The 25989-nt window shown below is 34.9% G+C and overlaps 1 protein-coding gene across 2 annotated transcripts; it reads left to right on the plus strand.

The window, feature by feature from the left end:
- The first annotated feature begins 4096 nt into the window (after window positions 1–4096).
- Window positions 4097–24089, plus strand: LOC308646559 (transport and Golgi organization protein 1 homolog). Of its 2 annotated transcripts, none has more exons than XM_081289667.1 (22): window positions 4097–4219; window positions 5331–5462; window positions 7710–7731; window positions 8656–8744; window positions 8985–9059; window positions 9148–9258; window positions 10447–10518; window positions 10698–10802; window positions 11435–11557; window positions 11656–11761; window positions 12791–12846; window positions 12935–13025; window positions 13197–13335; window positions 18057–18158; window positions 19006–19066; window positions 19183–19218; window positions 19295–19362; window positions 19480–19580; window positions 20551–20627; window positions 20754–20825; window positions 22242–22404; window positions 23420–24089. In XM_081289667.1, exons 1-22 carry the CDS (start codon window positions 4109–4111, stop codon window positions 23710–23712), a joined length of 2205 nt encoding a protein of 734 aa, XP_081145793.1. In that variant the 5' UTR covers window positions 4097–4108; the 3' UTR covers window positions 23713–24089. The 2 variants fall into 2 exon arrangements, with proteins under 2 accessions (XP_081145793.1, XP_081145794.1); XM_081289668.1 differs by lacking the exon at window positions 4097–4219 and adding an exon at window positions 4505–5246.
- The last annotated feature ends 1900 nt before the right edge of the window (window positions 24090–25989 follow it).

Consider the following 25989-nt stretch of genomic DNA (forward strand, 5'->3'; position numbering starts at 1 on the left):
TGCACTCAGATTGGAAAGGAAGAAATAAAATTCTCTTTATTTTCAGATAACATGAATATATATAGATACAATCTGGTATGATCTAGAAAAAAGCTATTGTAAGGTTGACAGATAAAATTTACATCTAAAAGCAATTATATTTTCTATATATTAACAATGAATAATTAGAAATTGAAATTTTAAAGATTTCCATGTACAATAGACTAAAAATATGAAGTATTTAAACATAAACGTGGCAAAAACTAAAATGTATATATTAAAAACTATAAAATATTGCTGATAGAAATTAAAGAGAACCTAAATGGAGAGATATACCTAATTTATGAGTCAGAAGACTAAGGTGTCCATTCATCCCAGTTTAATCAGCAGAGTCAACATTATTCCAATCAAAATCCCTGCAGAGTTTTGTACAAAATGACAAGCTGATTGCAACAGACCTAGAATACGTGGCTTCAAGACTTAATCTAGGGCTGGGGATGTAGCTCAGTGGTAGAGCACTTGCCTAGCATATGCAAGGTCCTGTGTTCAATCCCTAGTACCATACAAAGAGGAAAAAAAGAATATATTCTAAAGCCACAGTAATCAGGATTGCAGACAAAACATTGGAACAGAGCCAAGAATTCAGAGATAGATACACAATATATATGGCAACAGTCATTGACAAAGATGGAAAGACAAGTAGAGAATGGAAAGTTTTTTCAGCAAATGGTACTGAAATTACTGCAGATTTATATGCAAAATATTGATCCATGCCTTGCATTAGACACCTGAATTAACTCACAGACTTAAATATTAAACTCAAAACTACAAAACCTCTAGGAAAAAAATAAGAGAAAAATTTTTGTTGAACTTAGATTCGGCAAAGATTTCTTAAATTTGACAACAAAAGCATTAAAAAGGATTTGACAATGTGGGATTCATCAAACTAAAACCTCTGTAATTCAAAATACACTTTGAAGTGAATGAAATAGACAAAACACAAGCTGGGAGGAAATTACTGTAAAGCATTTATCAAGACTTGCATCAAGAATATATGAAGAACTCTTAGAACTCATTAGAAAAAAATATAGTCCTGTAAAATAACACTTCATCAAAGAAGATAAACAGATAGTAAATACATTAAAAATGCTTGACATAATTATCAGGGAAATGCAATTTTGAAGCATAAGAGTTACCACTACACACTTATTAAATATCTAATATTAAAGACAATTGTGCTGAGTGGTTGGAGAAGAGATGGAGGAACTGGATGGGTACACAGCTGGTGGGGATATAAAGTGGTAGAATCACCTTCTTAAAAAGGTAAACATACACCAGTCATATCCAACCATTCTTTTCCAAAGAAAAGATAAGTTATATAGCAATAGGAGGAATTTTATATCAGTGTTCTTGGCTATTTTATTTGTAAAAGCCCCAAACTGGAAAAAAATCCAAATGTCTATCAATAGATGATAGACAAATTGTGGTACGTACATATAATGAAATGCTACTCAGCAATAAAAATAGATGATAGATAAACTGATGTAGCTGAATCTCAAATTATGCTGAATAAGAGAAGCCATAGAAAATACAATATATTATCCCATACACATAAAACTTGAGGAATACAAAGCAATCTATTAAGATAGACATTTTGCTGGAGGAATGGGAAAGTGGGGGGGCAAGAAGGAAGGGTGACAAAGGGCAGAATTACCTAGAGAATGAGAATATTTTTGGACATAAAGGATGTGTATATTGATTATAATGGTGATTTCATAATTTCATGTTAAAATTTATCAAATTGCACACTTTAAATACATGTAATTTATTGCATGTCAATTTTACCTCAAAGCTATAAGAAATAATATATTCATCTTTTTTCACTTTCTAAGATACAAATAGTATTCTATAAATATTTTTCTCTACTTCATTTAAAAAAAAAATGTATTCTGGAAACCAGCTTTTAGCAGTATTTAAAATTATTTTCTTTCTTCTTTGGTTTATTCAACAACTTTCATTGATGACGGTTGTTTCAGCCTTTTGTGACCATCTTGTATTATTATAATTAATGCTTGAATAACATAGTTTTGTAAATACAAGTTTTAAACATTTGTTGTTGTATTCCCAGTATCTTTAGAAGTTAGGGCTGGGGGACTATAGCTCAGCAGTAGAGCACTTGCCCTAGATACCCTTCCCCAGCACTGAAAAAGTTAAAAAAAAAAAGTGGGGCTGGGGATGTGGCTCGCCTGGCATGCTTGCGGCCTGGGTTCGATCCTCAGCACCACATACCAACAAAGATGTTGTGTCCGCCGAGAACTAAAATAAATATTAAAAATTCTCTCTCTCTCTCTCTCTCTCTCTCTCTCTCTCTCTCTCTCCACCCCCCCCTCTCACTAAAAAAAAAAAAAAAAAAAAGTGGGATTGTTGAGTTAATAGGTAAATATATAAGCAGTTTTGGGAGATGTTGCCAAATCTCATTCATAAGGGTTGTATCATTTTGTATACTTATCAGCAGTGTCTGAGAATTTGTATTCCCCCACATTCTCTCACCTCCTGAGTATGTTGTCAAACGTTTGGATCTTGCCAATGCAAGTGAGAAATGGTATCTTGGTGTGTTTTAATTTGTATTTTGTTCATTATGAGCTAAGCAGAACATGTTTCCATATGCTATAGCTATTTGCATTTCTTTTCCTGAGATCTGTTTATTTCTTCAGCCCATTTTTGTATAGGTTTGCTGGCCATTTTATTTATAATGTTCTTTATATTTCAGGAACATGATTCTTTGGACAATAATATGTTGCAAATATTTTTTCTCAGGTTGTCATTGTCAAACTGCGTGTGTGTGTGTGTGTGTGTGTGTGTGTGTGTGTAGCAGGTTTAGATACATCCAGGAAAGATTTTTTCAATGAGGCAGGTTTTGCCCACTCATAATACATAGAAAATTTCACCCAATATTTTCTAGTACTTGTTTATTTTCTATTTTTACATTCATGTTTCTTATCCATTTGTAGTTTATCTTTTGAATAAGTAGAGAAAAATCCAATTTTATAATTTTTCATGTGGTAACGCTACTTATTAGAAAGTCTATTTTCCCCAAACTAACTTTTATTGTACCCCAAATGTCCAGTTGGTTCTCTTTCTGGATTCTCTATTCTGTCCCACAATCTCTATGTATTCCTGGGCTTGGACGAGGGTACATGAATTAATTATATAGTCTGCCCTTCCTGTACCCTCATTGCTCTTCTTTTTCAGTGCTTTCCTGCTTATTCTTGTTCTTTTGAATTGACTATATTCAACTTGATGACAGATTTTTAAAGATCCACAGATGTTCATTCCCTCCCCAAGTTAAACGTCCCCAGTTTCTTCAATTTTTAGCACGTGCTTTTCGGGGGCTATTCATGATTCTGTTCTTTTCCACAAGTCATGCAACCTTAAAATGTGGCATCCAGAAATGAAGCCACCGGCGTGGGGTGATAATGACATGATTCCTTAGGGTAAGGCTTTTTAAAAAGAGTGTCACCCACAATTGGAGAAAGTAACAGGACTGGAGTGAGCAGGGAAGGAAAGCCCAGTCCGAGCAATAGTCCTTTAGAAGGGAGCAGGAGAAGCTTCTCCTCTTCTGTCTGCACTTTTGGGGCAGGTACCTGGTGTCTCAACACATTGACAAAAGGGTTTTGCTCTGGGAAGGGCTGGGAGGCCTGACTTTCTCCTTTTTCCTAGTCTCTGCCTGTAATCCCCTTCTGCTAGTTCCCTGGCTTCCTCCAGGGCCTTCTAAATTGCAGGTCCTCTCCCAGTTCCGGGGACAGGTGAGCCTCTTTACTTCTGGAGTCCTTTCATTTGGACTCTTCCCCACCTCCCGCTGTCCCCCGCCGGGCTCCGCAGTTGGTTCTTTCTGCTCCTGGCCCCGCCCCTCGGCATCCTCCCTCTGCTCACTGCAGTCCGCCCAGGGGCTTCTTCTGATGACACGTTTTAGGTGCTTTGGGCGGAAAGCACTGCGGTGGAGGAAGGCAAAGTTCACTCCCAGTACCCGCCCCCTGCGCTGGGTCCTATGGAAGTAGGAAACGGCGAAAGAGAGGGTCCTGTGCTGTTCTGCAGGGAAGCTTCGCTTCCGCTCAGCTGTCCCTACACCATGGACTCAGTACCTGCCACTGTGCCTTCTGTCACTGCTTCCCCGGGGGACCCGGAGCTCCTGGGACCCCTGTCGGTGCTCTACGCAGCCCTCATAGCCAAGCTACTGGAGGTGACGGTCCTATTTCCAGGGAGGGACCCCAGCTCTGGCAGGCGGGTGGCTGAGTTCTGGCAGAGTGGTTGCACTGACTGTCGCGGCGACGGAGAAATGGAGTGTGTCAGGTCCAAGGCAGGCAGGACGTGACTGTATTGTTAAGTGAGGCCGGTGAGAGTGTACTTGAGCTTTCCCCACTTGCACTTTTTTTTTTTTTTTTTTTTTTTTGACGGAATAGAGGTGACAGCCTCATGGTATGTTCCGAAATGCAGCCAACAATCCAAACAGCTAACGTTACTACAGGTCTTTTCCCTACGGAGACTGCTGGGGAATTGGGCCCAAATGACAGTTATCTCCTATTACGTGTAGAGGACGGTGAAAACAGGGAAGAGTAGGCAGGTGTTTACTGCACTGCCTTTGAGCAACCATTTAAAATTAGGCTTTGAATTTTATAGAAGGATGTTAAATTCAGAGAAGTTTATCTAAGCCAGTTTTCAAGAGTTGTCTGAAATTACATGTCACTTATCTGTTTATATAAGAGTGGAATGGAAGTAAGATTTAAAATCTTATACATATATCATCATTGTTTTTATTTGTTGCCATAAAATTAATTAGTTCTTTCATATATTTAAGTATTTGTCTTAAATGAATTTTTTAAATTATAAAAACCAGGTTATCTAAGAGAAAAGAATGATCCAGAGGGATTCTAGCCAGGTGTTAGACAATGTGATGATATAGGGCCTGTTACAAACTGGAAATGTATGCTCAATTTAAAGTATTTAGATTTGGGCTGGGGTTGTGGTTCAGTGGTAGAGCGCTTGCCTAGCATGCATGAGGCACTGGGTTCGATCCTCAGCACCATATAAAAAACAAAATAATGTGTCCACCTAAAACTAAAGATACATAAATAAATATTTTTTAAAAAGTATTTAGATTCATTATACTTGAAAACACTGCAAGCAAACAAAAAATATGAGACTGCCAGTATCCTCTCTCTTGAAGAAGCTATTGGAAAATATTGAGGAGGTGGATTTCTGATGAGGAGGTTGGTTTAGAATTGCCATGATTCTTTGTGACTGTTTTGTTATAAATTTAAGGTTTCCCATTTCTTCTAATTTGTCTGTTTCAGCTGTTTACTACATTGCCTGATGATACTCAACCTGGAACTGATTTTTATGGACTACCATGGAAGCCTGTAGTTTTCACTGTTTACTTTGGGATTGTATCCTTTGTCATTTTCTTTTGGAGAACTGTTCTTGTTGTGAGTAAATTAACTTACTTATACCTTAGCACATAAGCACAAGGATTATTTTATATAGTCACTGCCCCCCCCCCTTTTTCTTTTTCAGTTGCTAAAACACAAATTAGTGGTTTAAGTCAAACTAACACATTTATTTAGTGTGGGTGCATTTGGTAGAACTGGTAATTCTTACAGCCATCCTGACCAGTAGTTTCATATGTATCAGAAGTCTTAAAAGTGGGATAAAAGGTGGGATAGGTTAGATAAATATCCTTTTATGTAGCATATATGTCTAGTAATCTATCTTAAAGAAATAACTATGCTTTGAAGATTTTGGTAATGTTTTTCAATGGAACAGTGTATTAGATTGAAGACTTAGCACAACATAATTCATTTAGGGGTTATTGTATGTTCGATTAATGGAATAGTAGGCAGATTTATTTATTTCAAAGCTTTGAGGAACAGAAAATGCTCACAATTAAATGTGAAGTGGGAAAAAAAAGCAGAAACTAAGATTTAAATGTTGATGAACTGTATGTTAATATAAACACATATAAACGGGGAAATGCTGCAGAGAAATACAGTAAAATGAGAAAAAGGAGATGAGATAATTTTTCCAGTCTTTTATATAAATTTTTCCCAGATTTTATGATTTGATCATATGTTCAGAAAATACCTTTTTATTTGGAAGTATAGATTATGTGTTGTCCTAAAATCCATTAAATGTTTTGTTCATTAAGTTTTTTTTTCCTGAGCAGAATTAGTCTATCTCTGTGTATGTGTGTACATATATGTATAAGTGTGTGTGTGTGTGTGTGTGTGTGTGTGTGTGTGTATATGCGCTTATACATACTTATGTTTGTACTGTAGGTCATTCTGTTTCATAGTTATTTAACATAATTGGAAGAAAATTATTTTAGGTAAATGGACTTTGCATATGAAAAGCCTAACAGTTAAAGAGGCCAAAAGCATTGGATACAAATCTTTTCAAATCTGAGTGTTCTTTTTCTGATTTCTTAATTATTTCAGACATATCATTGTTAAGATAAGTTTCCTCTCCTTGTACAATTGAGTGTAAAATCTCTTAAAAAGTATTCCCTTCTTAAATAGAAGAATCGTTTGCCTGGATTCCTGTGAGGAATTTTCTAATCTCATTGAACTTTTTCTCAGCTAAAAGGAAAAAGGAAATAGAAGGATAAAGAGAAGGGAAAAACAGGAAAACGTTTTATATTTCTCTCTCTTGTTTCTTTCATTTCAAGAACCCCGGTACCTGTTTCTCTTTTCACTAGGTTATGTGGGATCTGGTTCCTAGCTTGTTGCTCCTCAGTTTCAGCATTTACTTTGGAACTTTAGTTCCTACCTTAGATGACTGCTTTTATGCTACTTCCCATTTTCCTCTGTTGTCATTTTGAGTAAAAGGTTAGCAAGGCTATGACATTAAAGAAATGTTCATTTCTTTCTGTGTTGGAGTTTTCTGAATGCAATTTCCTATTACGAAGATCCCATGGATGATCCATGGACACATCTGAGTATCCCATCACCATTTATAACATTTGAAAGTAATATGCTAAGTTACAAAGAAATTTAGTGATGTTTTAAAAAAATTTCTGCTTAGGTTTTATTATCAGGCAGTTTATTGCTGTCTTTTGGAAATGATTGTTTTTGTCCTTTCCAGAATATGTTAATTGTCATTTCTCTTGTTGCTTGTACATTTTCTTCTAGCAGTCTTCCCTTTCAGATTTCTTGCTATATATTTAGTGGTTTGCAGAAATAAGATGATGTAGCCTCTTAGTTTCTAAATTCAGCCAATAGCCAAATTTAAATTGGAGTTCTAAGATGTTTTCTGGTGAGTGAAAGTGGCATATCTTAGTACAAAGATTATGCCTTTAATATTGTTTCCTCAGATTCCTTTTGAATAGTCATTGTTTCTAGACTTGATCCTGGTTATTTAGAATTGTCAAGTAAATGATTTTGAGTACACACAAACACACACACACACACACACACACATACACACACACATCTTTACTGTGAAATAAGGTACATATCTTAGTGTTTTTTATGTCAGAGGCTATTTATGAAATATCACTACCAATTAAATTTAAAAGGCTTGTTAACCTTTACTTATTTTTAATCCTATAAGTTATTATCCTGAACCAGAATGTTATTAAATTCTCACTTGGTTATGATTCTGACTGTTGTTTTAGGAATGCTGTTTCTATTGAGCAGATGTTTGACATCAAATTTAATCTTTTTTCTCTCTTCTAGGTAAAAGATAGAGTATATCAAGGTAAATTTTTAGGTTTCTTAAACTTGTAATAACCCTTTGTATTGGTGTTTGATGTGTGTTTTATGTATGTTAGAAGTAGATACAGTGACTTTTAATGTCTATTATCTTTTTTACCTCCTGAAAATTTTACTATTCCTAGGTTGCTAGCATGGATAATAGAGTGGATGATGATGGTTCCAGCTCTGAGATAGGAGATAAAGAGGAGGAACAAATTGTGGATAGGGAGATGATGATAAGTTTTAATTTGGGGCAGATTAACTTTTGAATATTGATGTAATGCAGATGTATTACATTTGAAGAGTATTTCTATGCTAATGATTTAATCATGCATTAAGTAATTGAGTAGATAATTTAAAGAACGGTAATGTGAATCAGTATGTTTTCATTTCTGTTTTTCTTTGCAAAGAATTAAATGATTCCATTTTCTGAAAAGAAAGTATTTTGAGAAGGGAGGAATATCAAGCTACAACACTTGACTGTATTTCCCATCTGTGAAATAAGCTTAAATTGAAATATCATTTTGGATGGGAGGGGTACCTGGGATTGAACTCTGGGGCACTCTACTGAGCCACATCCCCAACCCCCTATATTTAGAGACCAAGTCTCACTTAGTTGCTTAGTGTCTCGCTCTTGCTGAGGCTGGCTTTGAACTTGGGATCCTTCTAGCTCAGCCTCCTGAGCCACTGGGATTACAGGTGTGCACCACTGCGCCCAGCAAAATATCATTGTTCTTATATTTTTCTTAAATTTTAATAATTTTTATACTCTTATTGCTAATAAGCATAGATTGCTTTTTAAAAGCATAATAGTTATGCTAAGAAGTATTTCCTCATAGTACCATATAACATGTCTTTGCTTTTAGTAGATTGAGTAATTGAATTTCATTTAGTGATTGTAATAATCTTGTGTATTTCCCCCTTTTAGTCAATGAACAGCAAATTTCCAAAAAGGTGAACAATTTCATGAAAGAAAATGAAGAACTAAGGCAGAAATTGTCAAATTATGAACAGAAGGTATAATTATTTTTTTGTTTCTTTCTCCCTTGGTTCTAGCTTGAATCATTTCTACCTGTTTTAATTTAAAAATCGTATTTTAAAATTTTTGTTTCATTATTTCCTACAAATCATCCAAATTCTAAGCAGTCATATGTATTAAGTACTGCTTTCTTCTAGAAAGGGTCACTTGTCTGGAAGTAACTTGTATAGTAGCACTATAATTTGTGTATCTTAATTCTGAATGCTTTATTTACATAGATAAAGGAGTCAAAGAAACAGGTCCAAGAGATCATGATACAAAATATTCTTTCTGATGAAGCAAATAAATATAAGGTAAAAATCTCTTCTTTGGGGGGAATTACATTCTAAACTCAAAAGTAAATGTAATGAGTGAGTAATCTTGACACCTTTTTTTTTCCAGGATAAAATGAAGCTTCTTGAAAAAGTTAAAGAACTTCTGGATGAGAGAGCTAAATATCTTCATGTTATGTTAGAATCTGAGAGAGAACAGAAAGCTAAGAATCAGGACTTGGTAAGAGTTTTGCTGCTAAGTGTTACTGCAATTTGGCTTTTGAAATATTTTGTAAAATTGGTTAAGTTGAACTTAGTCCAGCTGTTAACTAAAGTAAGATTAGGAGTCAAGGAAGTTGAACCCACTTCTGCCCATTTTGTGGAACTTTTAAGTATTGATACAACAAATTATTTTTATGGGCCTAGGAAATATTTTTATTCTCAACCTTGGATAATTTTCATATTGCTTTGCTCTGCCCTTGGAAACATGCAGAACAACTAAAAAACTATTGTCCAGTTGAACAGTATTTGTTTACTTTTTACTTGAAAGAGTAATGAATTAATCAATTTTCTGTACTTAAAAAAATTTTACTTACATATTTAATTTTCAATTTCTATAAGTTTCTGTAATTACATAAAAGTTGCAAAAGATAGTAGAGAGTGTGTTCTGAAATATCCTACCCCCAAGTAAGCTTGATCACCTAGCTGAGGTAGTATTTATAAGATTTCTCCACTGTAAAAATTCTTTCCAATCCTTTTCATATTGTATTCTTTGGAAGTTACCATGCACAGCCCACAGTTAAAGTATGAAGAGTTACAAGCTCAGGATGCAGCTCATGGTAGAGCACTTGCCTAGCATGCATGAGGCCCAGGATTCAATCCCAGGCATTGCAAACAAAGATTGCAGAGTTATGTCCACTTCCTTAAGGAGCGAGTATCTTTATAAATTTTTTGGAATTCTTCTGTATGTGAGATTAGTCTATTCTTCCTTAAATTTTATCATTTTTTACTTCAGATAAGAAAATTTTAAAAATGATCTCGGGAAATTTTTTTCTCTATCACTAGAAAAAAAATTACTAATTTGAACTGGTTTACTTGAAACAGTAATTAATTAGTTAATTTTCTATGCTTTAAAACATTTTATTTACTTATTGCATTATGATTTTCTATACTTTGACCTTTTTTTCTGGTTATCTCATAAACAGTAAGGTTGTGGATGCCATGAAATATTTATGACTTCATTTCCCTCATCTCTTTCAGTTCTTGATTTTTTGCTTAGTCCAAAGCTGGATCCCCTGCATTTACCTGAAATGTAATGGGATGGCTTGACAAAAATTTTGTTGTGTTTATCTTTTTTAGTATATATATATATATCAGTATTTCTACTGAAATCATAATGCATATTTTGTGTTCTGTTTTCACCTGGCAGATAATGGAAAATAAGAAATCTATAGAGAAGCTTAAAGATGTCATTTCAGTGAATACTTCTGAACTTAAAGAGGTAAAGCTGCCAACTCTTGCTAACGGATATTAATACTACATCTTATTTTTGTTGCAGACCAAAAATTTGAGGTGTGCTAAAATGTGCGAAAAATGAGAACTATATGATGTCTGGTTTGGGAAAGGATAACTTTGTTTTTTCTTTGGAATTAATTCACTAACTGTAGTGTTTTGCATTAGCTTCAGATTCTCCTTAATGAAGCTAAGCTTCGTGAAGAGAAGGTGAAGTTGGAATGCTGTCAGCTTCAGAAAGAAAACACCATGCTTAAGAAGAAGAATGAACAGGTAAAGAAAATTTGATGTCATACATAATGTAAACTAGAGAAGTGAATATCATTATCTTGTATCTTTCTTGGATCTGTTTCTGAGGTAAGGAATATTCATGTAGGACCTTTTCTAGATATGCAATGCTCCCCAAATTGAGTGCATATATATGGTCTCCATCTGTTTTGGATTTTTGGATTATTGCTTTTCTTATCAAATGTCAATCAGTTATTAACTTGCATAGCCTCAAAGAAACTTTTTAAACCAGAAAATTAAGTATTTTATGATCCTCTTTTGAGTAGTTACTGATTCACCGGCCAAGGGAAGATTACATGATAAGGAATCTAAATTTAGGAGACAGTCATATGTGCCCAGCCATTCCTGCTGGAGGTAAATTATTTGAATTGGCAGCAATTTTCTGGGGAATGCAATAAACAGGGTCAACTTCCTGATAGCTCTGATGTTCTTACTGCAGCTGTGAGAGTTGGGGCCACTCTGCCCTCTTCCTTAACCAAGGTCTCAACCCCCTCGATTGAGGCAGGCCACTGAGGAGTATGGCTCTCTATTTCTTTGTCTAAGTCTTGTAGTCCCGATATATCCAGTGCAGAAACCCCTCCCTAACCCATAGGAATTCATGTGTTTTGACTTTTCAGTTGCAGCAGGAAGTCAAAGACTGGAGTACATCACACGCTGAGCTCAGTGAACAAATGAAATCATTTGAGAAGTCCCAGAAAGATTTACAAGTAGCTCTTAGTCACAAAGATGATACTACTAATGTAAGTTTATACTCCAAATACATGTTTCATCTCATGAATTCTCCTGAAATCTTCTGAATTAAAATCGAGAGTCTTCCAACCTTTTGCTTCTTTTCTAGGCTTTGACTAATTGCATCACACAGTTGAATCGGTTACAATGTGAATCTGAATCTGAGGATCAAAGTAGAGATGAGTCAGATGAATTAACCAATGGAGAGGTAGCAGGTAAGATCAGTCTCAGGGAGGTTGAATCCTTTTTTGCTTTCCTGTCTTTAATTAAGTATACAGATGCTACTTTTCAGCTGGCTGAATTTCTTCTTAAGCTTCAGGGTTGTAGACATATATCACTGGATCTATAGATATGTCTGTTGCATTGGCAGAGGTGGGTTGCTGGGGTATAATGTAGCAATAGGCATGTGAAGAACACTGACTTTTTCTATCCCATTGAAAACTCGTAAGTACACTGCAGCTACAATAGTCACATCCTATACCTCTAAGTATTGAACATTGTACAGTAAGAGAAATTTATTTCTTAACTTATGCAGATGATACTTGATTTTGATACTCATCATCTCTATGGCTCTGTGGTTTTAAGGTCCACAGTCAGTCTTAAGAGTCCGGAGGTGGTTGGAACCATAAACTAAGGCTGTGAGAACAGAGGCTAGAGACTATCAGAAAGCTAGAGAGGGAGTGTAACAGTGTTTACTGATGAGGAAAATATTTCCAGATGTTTTCTCCCAAGTTGGATATTGCTTACATAGCAAGTATTTCAAACCACACCTGGTAGTAGATTCAGGGAGAAAATAGAGGATTGAATCTTTCTAAACAAGACACTTACTTGCCCAGGTGAAGATAGATCTGAGAGAGAAGAAAAGCTTTTATCTTACAAGAATAGCATAGATAACATTTTAGTTGTGCATACTAGAAATTCACCTTTTTTTTTTTTTTTTTAAGACAGACACAGTACTTTTATTTATTTTTATGCTGAGGATCAAACTCAGTGCCTCACACATGCTAGGTGAGCACTCTACCACTGAGCCACAACCCCAGTCTGAAATTCACCTCTCTCTTTTTTTCTTTTTTAAATCTAAGCTTGCAATTCTCTTAAAAGTCATTAGTCTAATCAGTTTAATTATTTAATTGATTTTTTTTTTCTTTTGGTGTTTGAACACAATCATTCTTTAGTTTGGGGAAGTTAGGAGAATATAGAGTTAAAAGTAAGGAAAGAAAAAGCTAAAGTCTTTTGTTTTTTAGGTGATCGGAACGAGAAGATCAAAGATCAAATTAAGCAGATGATGGATGTCTCTCGGGTATAGTTCTTTGTAAGAGTCCCATAGTGCCTGTGAATTCTTCCTGTGCCTCACTTTTAAGAATACCTCTCTTTTCTGCAATTTTTAGACACAAACTACAATATCAGTAGTTGAAGAGGATCTAAAACTTGTACAACTTAAGCTAACAGCCTCGATGTCCACAAAATATAATCTAGAAGGTGGGTTCTTCTTGAGAAGAAATTGCCATGTTGGAAAGACTTAAAATTTTATTGGAAAGATAAAGAATGGCTTCTTGCTTTCATGCTTCTTACTTTTCTTGGCACTACTCCCTCAAACAAGTTCTTAAGTCCTTGTACACATATAGAGATAAGCTGTTTTATCCTTTACAGACCAAAAAAAGAAATTAGAAAGTGACTGCAATTCACTACGGTCTTCTGAAGTTGGACTGGAAGATGAATGGAAAACTCTTAGGCAGAAAGTGGAGATTTTAAATGAACTCTACCAGCAAAATGAGATGGCATTACAAAAGTAAGATTTTCATTGTTTGTTATTGTTATCACTGTGTGAACTAACAGATAATTTTATCTTTTCTTAAGATTATTTACAGTTTCTTCTAGTTGTAATAAGTAGAGATTTGTCTTTTTTCCTTTGTGTTTTGTTTCCTATAAGTTGCATTTTTCTTTCCATCGTCAGTCTTAAGAGTCCTGAGGTAGTTGGAACCATAAACTAAGGCTGTGAGGACATCGTAATCAATTGTCAAATTCACATGAAGGCAGGAAGTGGTAAACTGGTATTAACAGTCACTGATGTGGAGATACCTCTCAAAGATCTAGACCCTTTCTATGATCCCACTATTTATTTTAATTACCTTTCATTGTGATCAGTTATGTAATTCTAATGTTTTGAACTTGTATCTCTAACTCTGGACCTTTAAAAATACTGAGTGATTTGGAATGACATGTTTTAGTAGAATAAAAACTTCAAAAAGGAATAATATTTACTTATTGATGGTACAAGTTTTGGACTTGAATATCTCAGATGTTCACACTAAAAATTGAACTGTGGCAAGGACCTTAGGAGTTATGATTACAGAAGTACTTGTTTGTAGTATATATTTATATATTAATCTTCTCAGTGTGGAGCTAGTTATTTTTTGAAAGTTCATTTGAAGTTTTTAATCCACAAAAATACTTGAATTCTCTAAAAATAGGTTTTTTGTGTCATATTTTATTTGTTTGCACCTGATTTTACTCTTCGGCATATATATATATATAATCTTGTTAAAGCAAAGACAGACCTTCTTACAGACCTAACTATTTTTAGGTATTTTGACTTCTGTTGCCTAATTAATGCATTAAATATTGAAACCTTTCCATTAACTTTTCTAAAATTCTTTGATCTCCAAGCGACCTTTTTAGAATCTCGAATTTTTGTTCAGGCCAGTTCTAAATGCCTGGCCTGTTTCAAAGAAACATTTCTCATTTTATCACTTTTTTTAAAAAAGAACACTTGTTTTCTCTGTCCCTACTGGTAATATGAATGACCTAAATGGCAATTAATTTTCTTTGTAATGCAGTTAAATTGTAGCACTATTTTCCTCAACTCCTCCAAAATTCATTCAGTCATCATCTGTGGTTTGTACTCTTTTTACTCATCCCCAGGTACTATGTTATGTTAGTTCATGCCTGTGTCATCTTTTCTGTTTCTAACCTAGGTGATCTGTCTTCATTCTCCGTTATTTATATTTTTATATAATTTATTTCAAATTCTTAGTAATTTTCTCTATAGCCGCTTGAGTGGACTTTCTAAAATATAAGTCTGTCCATGTCAATATGTGCCTGTGGTTTATGAAGAATTTGCTTTCTATTTGCTGACCTGTTCTTTTTTTCTTCCTTGTATCTTTTTAATAGTTTAAATATTTTTAATCATTTTCCTCATCCCCTGTATAAGCTTGATGTAATCATAAATTATAATGGAATTATATAATTATAATTTTATTCATCTTCTCATAATTTAAAGGTCATGGTATATATTCTGGATTTAATAAAAACCTGACATAGATTAATAGGTTTATTATTTTTTTTAATGGGCTTTAAGTAGCTCCTGAATCAGATAACTGTTGTGGCATTGTATGTTAGTACTTCATATACTGTGAACTCCACAAGACATTCATTCAATTTATACACATATTTAAAGTTTCTGTAGTTCTGCATTCTACACTGTTGGTTTCTTATTTGAAATTATTTTCATTCTATTTGAACATTGTCCTTTAATGATAGATTTGATTAGTGTATCAAAGGTAGTACAAGGATAAACAGAGAATAGTATTTTATCCACTAAATATTGCTACCTTTATAATCTGTATTAGGTTGACATGAACTTCATGATTAGAGTTAAAACCAGTTTCCATTTTTGAAGGATCTTTCTTTTGGCTACTGAATTTTGACTGTTACTTAGTTTTAGCAATTTAAAAATATCCAATTAATTACCATCTGTTTTAAATTTTTTCTTTAAGGAGTCCATTATCATTGTTGTTTGGTCTTATCCCTCCCCTAGTTCCTGTAGTCATTTCTCTGTTTTTTTAACAGTTGTATTGGGAAGTGCCTAGGTGTAGTTTTCCCCACCCCACCCACATTTTCCTCTTGCAGTTATGTTGCTTGGGACCATTAAACATTTCTTGAATTTTCGAGTCTTTTTCTAAATGTTGATTTTACCTCATTCTCTCTTCTGATTATAATAATGCATATTAGAATTTGATTTCCCTTGCCTCCTACATTCTGGATTTATTTCTTCTGGATATTTTCTTCTGACCTGTCTTAAAAGTGCTAGGATTTATTTTACTTCCCAAATCTGCTGCTAAAATCATTCATTGAGTTTAGGATTTTAAAAAGTTCAGGGTTTAAAATATTATTTTAGTTGTAGATGGACATAATATTTTATTTTATTTTTTATAGGATTTTTTTAAGAGAGAGAGAAAGAGAGAATCTTAATATTTATTTTTTAGTTTTTGGCGGACACAACATCCTTGTATGTGGTGCTGAGGATTGAACCCGGGCTGCACGCATGCCAGGCGAGCGCGCTACCGCTTGAGCCACATCCCCAGCCCGACACAATATTTTATTTATTTTATGTGGTGTTGAGGACTGATCCCAGTGCCCCGCACGTGCTTCACCACTGAGCCACAACCCCAGTCCTATTTCAGTACTACAGCTCAAACCCAGGACCTTGAGCCATGTACTCTACTATTGAGCCACCTCCCCAGACTCCTTGCTCTTTCTCATAAGGGACTAGTGTCTTACTGCTTTCCAAGCCATCTTTAATCTCATCATTCTGCCTCTGCCTCCTGAGTATCTTCGACTGTAGGTAGGTCACCACACCCAACTATTTCTTGGTTTTATAGTTTCCAATCCTTTGACAAAATTCATAATCTTTTTTTTTCTTCTTTTGTGGTGCTGGGGTTTGAACTCAGAGCCTTGTGCATGCAAGGCAGCACTCTACCAACTAAACTATATTCCCAGCCCTGAAATTCCTAATCTTGACTTTACCTTTTTGACTATATAAAGCACAGTGATTTTAAAACATGTGCGGATAACCCCATTAGGTGGTTTCCTTTTCTGTGGGATTTTTTCTCACAGAATTTTGTCTTATGGAGTGCCTGGTCAGTTTTGATTGGCTAACATTGTTGTGATAATTATAGATGAAATTTGAGGACTAAGATGAAGTTATCTTCTTATAGAAAAGTGTTGAGGTTACTTGAGTAAGATTGTCACTTTAAACTTAGCAATTAAGATAATTCAAAACTGACTTGTCTTTTCAATGTTTCAGTATTGTTCCTTTTGGATTTTTTGCCTGTTCATCACTTAAGTGTGCAGTACTTTCTAATCTAAACTCAAAGGCTAGGGCTTTTATTAAGGGTCCCTTTATTTGTAGCCCCCAACACTTCTTTTTTCCTCTAAGCCCAGGAATTTGATGAAGGCTTAGTTCAGACTCATTATATCTTTGTGTTATCTTCAATATGTGGGTAAACCTAGGAGAAAAGTACCTCAAAGTGCCAGCCTTACTTGTAATTCTGAGATTCCTTTTTCTAATGGATCTTGGCCACATACATATGTCTTCACTGCCTTTTTAGCTTGGATCCTTTCAAACACAATTTTATATTCTTATAAAGATGTTTTAATTGTTCTTAGTGCTCTCAGACTAACTCTTTGATAATTGGAAACAAAATTCTCTCTGTCCTTCAAGATTCAGTTTTCTCCATATTCCTTCTTAAGCCAGTGGGGAAAATTATTATATTCCTTTAGGCGTCATTTATACCTGAAACAGTGAGCTCTTTTATTCTTTAGCATCTTACAAGGTAACTAGTATATTATAGCCACTCATAAAATACTTGCTGAAGAATTAAATGAGAAGCTATATAAGAATATATAATCCCCCTTTTCTATTTGGTATCAATAATCCTTTTTTACTATAATTCTTCTGATTTATGGAAAATTAAGTTTCAAGTTAATTATCTTTTGAATTGGAACTATGGCTAAAGTAGTACAAGGATAGCAGAAAATAGTATTTTTTAAATCATTAAATGTGGCTACCTTTGTCTCAGTAGATGAACATCTTGAGTTTCATGATCAGAGTTAAAACTTGTCAGTAGATAATACTCTGATCGTGGGTCAGTTTGGCTTCTTTTTCTGGTGGACAGACATTATCAAAACTCAGATTTGTCTTTTTGCTTAATTGCAATTCTTTTGAAATAGATACCTAAAGTGTGAAAAATGTTCTGTGGTTAATTGCATAGCTAAAAGACATATTCTAGAAGATTTTTTCTTTGACTGACTATATCTTTATTATGGTACCAGTCTTGGATTGAGAAAAGAGTTCCTCCATGACAAAGATATACTTAGTGTCCTACCCATGGCAGAAACGAGAAAAGAATTATCCCCTGCTTTATCCTAATATGTTTAATGATGTTAGGTTGATCAGTCCTGATCTTCCACATTGAAGTAAAGTGAGTTTTTATTATCTTACACACAGGATACTTGCCCTTGGGGCACATGTTGTTTTCACATTTATTTTATTTACTGGTAAGTAGAGAATTAAGAGGAGAAGTTAGAAAATGTAAGTGATTTGCCAGAGTTTGATTTACAAAATTGCAGGTTTGAATTCCTATTTTATGTGCTTAAGCATTTTATAGAATTGTGGGAAGTGATATTCACAGAGAGAAACTTTTGATTTGATAACTGGCTTTATTTTAGGAAACGGAGCCAGGAAGAATATGAGAGACTAGAAAAAGAGCAGTGGCTGTCAGCTGCAGATGAAAAGGTGTTTTCCGCTGTACAGAAAGTTAAAAATTACAAGTGAGTTCAGTTTCTAAAGGAGGGTGTCAATGTCTAATGAACTAGTGTTAGCTTTCTTTTTTAATCTTTTTTTACATTATGTAGATAGAAGAAAATAGCATGGAAGTATAAATAACGAGAGGATATGAATACATTCAATTCACACAGGAGAAAAAATAAATTTCAACTTTACAAATGAAAAATGTTAACAAAAATTTACTTATACCCAATGGGCAAGACCATAGGGAACTTGGTCAATGCAAACAGTTCTGAGGGTTTTGTATGTTGTAGTAATTCTTTAAGAAATCAGTTTGCTGTGTGATGTATCAAGACCCACAAAAGTGTGGCATTTGATAGACCTTGGAAATCTTCTATGGATATAATTTGAAAAAAGGAAAAAAAGTTTTAAGGAGGAAGATATTTCTAGCAGAATTACTTGAGAACACACTGATAAACAGTTAAGGAAATTATAATTTATCATTCAGAATCTCTAGCAATTAAATGATAAAGAAGTTATTAGTATTAGGTTTTTATTTTATTTATTTATTTATTTTTGGTGCTTTACTACTAAGCTACATCCTTAGACCTTTTTTTTATTTTGAGACAGGGTCTCAGTTGCATAGGTTCCCACTTAATTGCTGAGACTGACCTCGAACTTGTGATCCTCCTGCCTCAGCTTCCCAATCATTGGGATTACTGGCATGTGGCATTGCACCTGGCCTGTAGTATTAGTTTTGATCACACTGGATTCATATAACTATAGAAATGTTTTTCTTATGTATGATAAAGTCTTTAAAAGTATAGCTGATGGAATAAAGGGAAAATGGTCAGAATGTTTCAAATGTTATTCAATTGTTGTAATTCTTAGGCGGAAAATTGAAGAGATGGAAGAAGAATTACAGAAAACCGAGCGCTCATTTAAAAACCAGGTAGTAATTAATACTGTCCTGTAGTTGCAGAATTCTTTGATATCTAATACAGACAATTATAGGCTATTATAATGAGTCCCTAAAAACATATTTTTTTAATGTGTTGTCCTTTTCAGATTGCTATGAGTGAGAAGAAAGCTCATGATAACTGGGTAAGATTTTTCCCCCCTTTTCTTTATTTTGTGCATAGCCTACCGCAACTGAATTTGAATATTTTCTCTTTAATAGCTCAAAGCTCGGTCTGCAGAAAGAGCTGTAGCTGCAGAGAAAATGGAAACTGCTAATTTGAGACAGAAGTATGTGATTTTGGTATCTTACTATATGTTTTATAGTGTTTTAAGGTTATGCTAGATATTATCTATGAAGATAGATTGCTGTTTCATAATTCAGCCCATTCTTTCTCAATATTCAAGACTATTGGAAATGGCCCAAAAGATGGCACTGACAACAGAGCCAGCTGGGAGACCTCCTTCTGCTACTCTTAATCGAAAGGATACGCCTAGAAACGGATTTGGTGAGCATTCACATGTTGCTTTATAGTAAACTGCTTCAAGGTTTTTTTTTTTTTTCCCCTTTTGAATATTCTAATGAAAACATAGAATTTGGGCCTGAACAATATATAGAAGATAATTTCGTACTTTATCTTAGTGAATGTTTTCTGTAAAATCTGTTCTAGAATAGAAAACATTTTTTTTTTTCCTGGAGGTCCCTGTATTGTTTTTTTTCTTTTAAATTTTACACTGTGAAGTGTAAGCCTTTATCTTTAAATTAAATCTCTATGGTGTTCCTTTCCCAAATATTATAAAAGTAGTCTTAAACTTTATGTAGCATACATATTTCCAACATGAAATACTGAGTCTTATTTCCAATTCTAAACAGGACTGTAGTCTTGGTAAGATTGGAAGTCAGGTTATACAGACTAAAGAAAAGCCAGCCTATACATACTTCAAGTCTATAGCTTAAAGTTTAGGACCAGTACTTATTAATCTGCTGTTCTATCAACCCAAGGCAGTTCTTTATTTTACTTAAGTCTCTTCATAAATTGTGATTTACGTATTGGGCAACCCATTTTTTAAAAAAAAATATTTTTAATTGTAGATGGACATGATATCTTTATTTTTTAAATGTGGTGCTGAGAATCAAACCCAGTGCCTCACACATGCTAGGCAAACACTCTACAACTGAGCTACAACCCCAACCCCTGGGCAACCCATTTTTAATGTTGCTTTCTAGGTATTGTTGAACCCTGACCTGTCCACCAGTGGTTTATTTCTTCTGAAAAATACATACAAGGGCTCTGATCTTTCTTTCCCAAGGATCAATGGATGGACCTTTACCTCGTACTGGTCTTCTGAGGCATCTGGGAAACCCGTTGCCTCTGGTAAAGGGACCAAGTAATTTCAAAGAATCTGTAATTGTGGATGGAGGATTTTTATTCTTTTCATGTTAGAATAAGTCTGAATCCATTCTTTGATCTCTAACAGACCCAGGATGTGGTCCAGCTGACATTAACAGCAGTTCCAGAAGTTCTTCTCCAGCTAAGGTGACGAATGAGGGCAAGGTAAGTTCTGTAGTTACTGTGAATCATGTGGTCATGCAGGAACATGTAGCTTTCCTACAGTACTTGCTCTTTGCTTTATCCTTCTTTGTGTTCTATTTGTACTATGCCATTTGTTTTTTTAAAAAGCAAACTGTTCCCCAAGAACCTGAGACCCCCTCAGTTTCCACCATTACTTCTTTGACTGAGCATCCAGTTGGAGTAAGTACTTAGAGGTTGAGAACTGAATTGGGTTTTATTCTGTGCATTTCTGGGAAGGATGTTCAGAGCATGACACTGATCTTGTTTGCTTTAAACTGCATGCAATATTGAGCTTACTTTTCTCCTTAACTTGGGAATGTTGCTTAAGTGTGTACAACTATAATGAACTACAGAATGTGAAAAGTTATCACTCTAACTTTATATGGTGTTTCGTGTTGAATGCTCTAAGGCAAAGTAAATTCATTATAAGTTATATAATTCATCATTTTTATTTTTGTTTGGAAGAATGCTATTTAAGAATTCCTCCATTTGTGCAAACCCTATTTTGAGTGATTAGAATTAGATTGGTATCAGATTTTCTGAAAGTGAAATACTGTTTCAGTGAAACAATGATCATCTGAAATGACCTCTTGAGCCAGTCCCAAGCAATGGTCTCATTTGTTCATATAAGTGTATTCTCTTGTAATAACTGTGTTGCTATTATATCTGGTAGGTCTTCTGCAGCTCTATAATAAAATAAATTTTTAATTGTTTAGTTTGAAACCCATTACTCATAGGAAATGATAAATCAATATCTCAAATGGTGTACAGTAAATGAAAGTAAATATTAAAGCCTTGTCTTCCTAATTTATGTGTATAGCACTGTGTTGGAAAATACTTATCAAGTTCCAGTGTATATATATTCCAGGAATATACATCTCTGGAGAAATCTAAGGGCAGCTTAGATAAGACCCCAAACCCCTTTGTAGTAGAAGATTTAAAAGAGAGCAAAGACCCGTTGTTAGAGAGGAGTAGAGGTGGGAAAAGCATGGCTTGGAGGCAAACCTGGGATTGAGTTCCTTTAATATGCAGTGTGGCCTTCAACAAATTATGACATTCCATTTGCTTTTGTTCCCTCTTATTTAAAACAAGACAGTCTACTTAAAGATCTCAGAGGTTGAATAATATATGAAAGACGTATTGAAGATACGCTGAATAGTAGCTATTATTACATGGGTAGAGAATGGATTTTTCATTTTATTCTGTTCATTCTTAATATGGAAGGCAATGAGCTATTGTGATGAAAGGGAAGTGATGGGGAGGGGGGGGACTCCCTTTGAAATAGATTGTAGTGAATAATACAGCATGACATACTGGTCAGAAATCACCTCTGTTAATAACCTCTGCCAGTCCTCTTGCCTTTCCCTTTCCTGTGCAGATTAAATCAGTAACAAACTGCTCCCTCTTGTGGCATCCTTCTAACTTCTGTAAGCTGTCAGTGGGAATACACAGGAGGGGTGGGTAGAGTTTTGTTGCACTGATGGTGTTCTCTAGACAGGTGCCTGTTTTGGGTTTTAGCTTTTATCGGTGTTGGTACTTTGTCTTCATACGTAGGAATTTTAAAACTTTCAACTGCTTTCAAATCTTAAATCGCAGGCTAATATGGCTATGAAAGGGCCCCCTCCTTTCTCAGGGGTACCCTTCATGGGACCCCCGATGGGACCCCCGATGGGACGACCTCCACCACCTCCCTTTCGGTATGGACCGCCACTTCAGCTCGGTGGGCCTTTTGGGCCTCGGCCAATTCCTCCACCATTTGGTATGATGATCTGAACAGTAGTGATTGACTTATAAATCACATTCACCTTTCATTTCTATTGCTTGCTAAAACAGTTGGTTGCTATCTCAGGTCTTAACAATGAAAGGATAAAGCTGAGTACATTTTAACTTTTCCTCCAGTTTTCTGGGATATATGGGACACTACATAATCTTATACTGAGATAGGCAATAGCTATCTCTCATAGACAAGGATAAGGGGCTATATACAGAAAATCCAGAAATATTACTTCTGCAGATGTTTGTTGAAAATCTGTTGATGTGCACTGCAATAGATGGAAAGGTGGATGAGACACATGCCATAACTTAAAATTTTGTCACAAATATGAAAATCCAATAACATAAAGTTTGTAATCACCCATAATGGAAGCATAAGCAGTAGGTTATAGAATATAGAAAAGGAAAAGTCAAACCCTCCTTACCTTGAGAAACGTCAGAGGGAAGTGTTAAAGAGGAGGATTTAACAGTGACCTAATAAATGTTGCTGATTTAATTAGGTGGCTGTGGAAGGCCTTTTCCATCCAGGAGGGCATGCACCTTGATTCTGATGGCATGTGTAAAGTCCATGCTGAAATACTTCATGAATTTTTAATGGATACAGTAATAAATAGTGGGATTTCCTTTTATCAAAATTTCTTTGTAGTAAAGTTCTTATTTCATAATCTATCATCTTGTCATGGTAATATAGTACTTCCAAATATAAATGGAGCTCTTGTGAGATAGAAATAATTCTGCAGTTACATAGTAGGGAAAGAAAAAAGACAAGCCTGGAGCTAGGTAGAGCCATGTTTAAATCCTTAATATGTTGCTTCATGGCTGGTTGGCCAAAGGCTATAACCTAAACTTGTTCCATCTCAGTTTGCCTCATCTGGCAAGTCAGGATGTTCACCAGTTGATGTTCTAGGCTTGGGAGAAATTAAAGACTATATTAACATACTTGAAATCACCCTAGTTCAGAAATTTCTGGGTGTTTACATAACTTCCTTTTTATTTTCCAGGTCCTGGTATGCGTCCAATAGACTTCAGAGAATATGCACCGGGTGTTCCACGGGATTTGCCTTTTGACCCACGTGATTTTTTTCCAGGACCCGCACCATTTAGACCTTTAGGCTCATTTGGCCCAAGAGAGTACTTCATTCCTGGTGCCACATTACCACCTCCAACTCATGGTCCCCAAGACTATGGGCCACCACCTGCTGCAAAAGACTTAATGCCTTCAGGCTTTAAAGATGAACCTCCACCTACACCTGACTCTCAGAGTAATGAGGGCTGTTCACAGGACTTAAAATAGGGCCCAACCTATTCATTGTGGTAAAAGATTATTGGCTTCAAAATAAAAAAGTTTATTTTAAATGGTTTATGTTTCTAGAATGAAGCTGCCTTGGCGCAGTATACATTTTGAGCCAAAAATATTTTCCCCCTAAATATCCCCCACTTAAGCTAGAAGAATCCTTCCAACTTTAAAATGTGCAATAAGGAATACCTTTGTTTTAGTTAATGTAGCACATACAATTGCTAAATGATTTAGAATGTCATAATTATGGACATTTCCTGTGGAAATGCTTTAAGAACATGTATTTCCATTATCCTATTTTTAGTGTATTCCAGTTGATACAGAGAAATGGTGTTTTATAAGCTTGATTTTTCTCTTCCAATATCTGCTCACAGAGACTGTTTACTCAAAGATCATAAACTTCATTTTCCTTCTTGCTGAAGTTCTTTGTTGTAATAGTTCATAAAAAATTGTTTATTAATATTTCCCAAGTGTCTGTTGATTCATTGGATCGTCATGAGACTTTGTGCCATTGGGGAAGCATGTCAGCTCACTCTCAGAACTGAAGATGGTGACTTGACAGCATATTCCCTGTTGCTCACTGTTAAGGAGGCTGGACCTTGGTCAACTGTGGACTTCCTACAGAGGATTTCTTTTACTTGTGAGAAGTCTTGTGGCTCTATTTTTGTAGCACATTCATGTACTTTTTTCTAACCACTGTCCATGTGAGAATGGTTTTCTGAGAATGAGTTTACATTAGTAGCAAGAGTTGTTTGACCTGAAGTTCTACTGCTTTTGCCATTATTGCATTATAACAGTAAAATATAAGGTGGTATGTTGTGTCTATAAAAAATAAGGAAATTTCTTTTTAAAAATGTACACACACACTCTTCTCTTTCCCATACCTTGCCACTGATTTTCAAGGAATATGATAAAAAAATTAGAAAAGTATAATCCTCTGAGAAAGAATGAATGAAACTCTAAGGCTTATAATGTCTTTAATCAGCAACTATGGGCTGAATTGAATTCTTTTTTTGATAGATACTCAAATATATTTTATTTAAAAATCAATTAAAGCAAGTCCTGAATCTGTAACTACTGTCTTTAAAACAATGTTTCTAAGAACTAGCTCTCCAGAGCTGTAATTTTAATTACCGCAATTTTAACAGTACATTTTAAGAGGTTTAAGACTTAAATAAAATTATAAAAGCCTGGTACTTTTGTTTACTGCCAGACCATATTCTTCCATTCTTTTAAGTTCTAGAAAGTAATAGGATTGTTGAAACCTAGAACATAACATATCATTGTTCTTTTTATGTCCCCCTAAGTATTCTGAAAATAGGGGCAAAGTGTGAAACAAAATCTCTGTGAAACAAAATCTCTAAACTACTGAAGATAACTCAGAATCAAAAAGAATTTGAGTCCTTTAGGAAGAATTCAATCTACATAACATTTAATATCAGAAGCAGCAGCTGTGTGTAAGAGGAAAACCATATAATAGCTTATGCCATTTTTAACCATGTAAAATAAAATTTAAGTCACAAACACCAATTTTGAATGTATCTTTCAACCTCTACAGGACATAAGGCAATGCTGAAGTTACTATAACCTCTAATTTTAAAATAGCATTTAAATAAAGGTGATGTTAGCTAGGAAGATAGATTTTCAAGGAAAGGAAGATTTATTTTTTTATTCAAAGCAACAGTAGTTTTCCCTCTAAAGCCTTTTTTGTATCTATTCTATTAGTAAGCTATAATGCGTTCTATGTAGTTTATCTGAGCAGTTCTGAACCCACCCATAGTTGCCTCTCCTTACATCCATCTGATTGTACCACTTCTATAGCAAAGCCCAAGGTAGCTGCCCATATATAGGTTGTGTAGAGAATACTGTCCCTTGATTCAATTATACTTTTGTATCTCAAAAGTTTTAGAAGTCCTCTCCAGCAAATTGTGTTTGAGTTTAGTTCCTAAAATCATTTCATTTGTGAAGCAGTAGTGTTTCAACCTGAAAGTATTACTGCTATAGTTGTAATTATTGTCCAGTGACTCATCCCCTCCCACACTAGAAAGTAAATTTAAACAACGAATTTGTGAGATACAGATTGTTTTGTGTTAATTGCTTCAAGATAAAATCACCTTTTTTTGGGGGGGGGTTTGGTCATTCAGGTCTGAATTACAGCTAAGCTGATGACAATGTTCAATTTAAGTTTGTTTAATGCTGATGAAAGACATTCATACAAAGCATCCTCTTTTTTTTCATATAACCCCATTATTTGGTGGCAGCTGGGGTTGTGGC

Source organism: Spermophilus citellus (assembly GCF_964194105.1).
Source record: "Spermophilus citellus genome assembly, chromosome: 4".
Taxonomy (NCBI): Eukaryota; Metazoa; Chordata; class Mammalia; order Rodentia; family Sciuridae; genus Spermophilus; species Spermophilus citellus.

Excerpts from the sequence above, each read along its gene's own strand:
- LOC308646559 (XM_081289667.1), top strand. The coding sequence starts at position 4,109 with ATGGACTCAGTACCTGCCACTGTGCCTTCTGTCACTGCTTCCCCGGGG. Across the intron at positions 5,463-7,709 it reads TTTGGAGAACTGTTCTTGTT|GTAAAAGATAGAGTATATCA; the intron begins GTGAGTAAATTA and ends TCTCTCTTCTAG. Across the intron at positions 18,159-19,005 it reads CAGAAAGTTAAAAATTACAA|GCGGAAAATTGAAGAGATGG; the intron begins GTGAGTTCAGTT and ends TGTAATTCTTAG.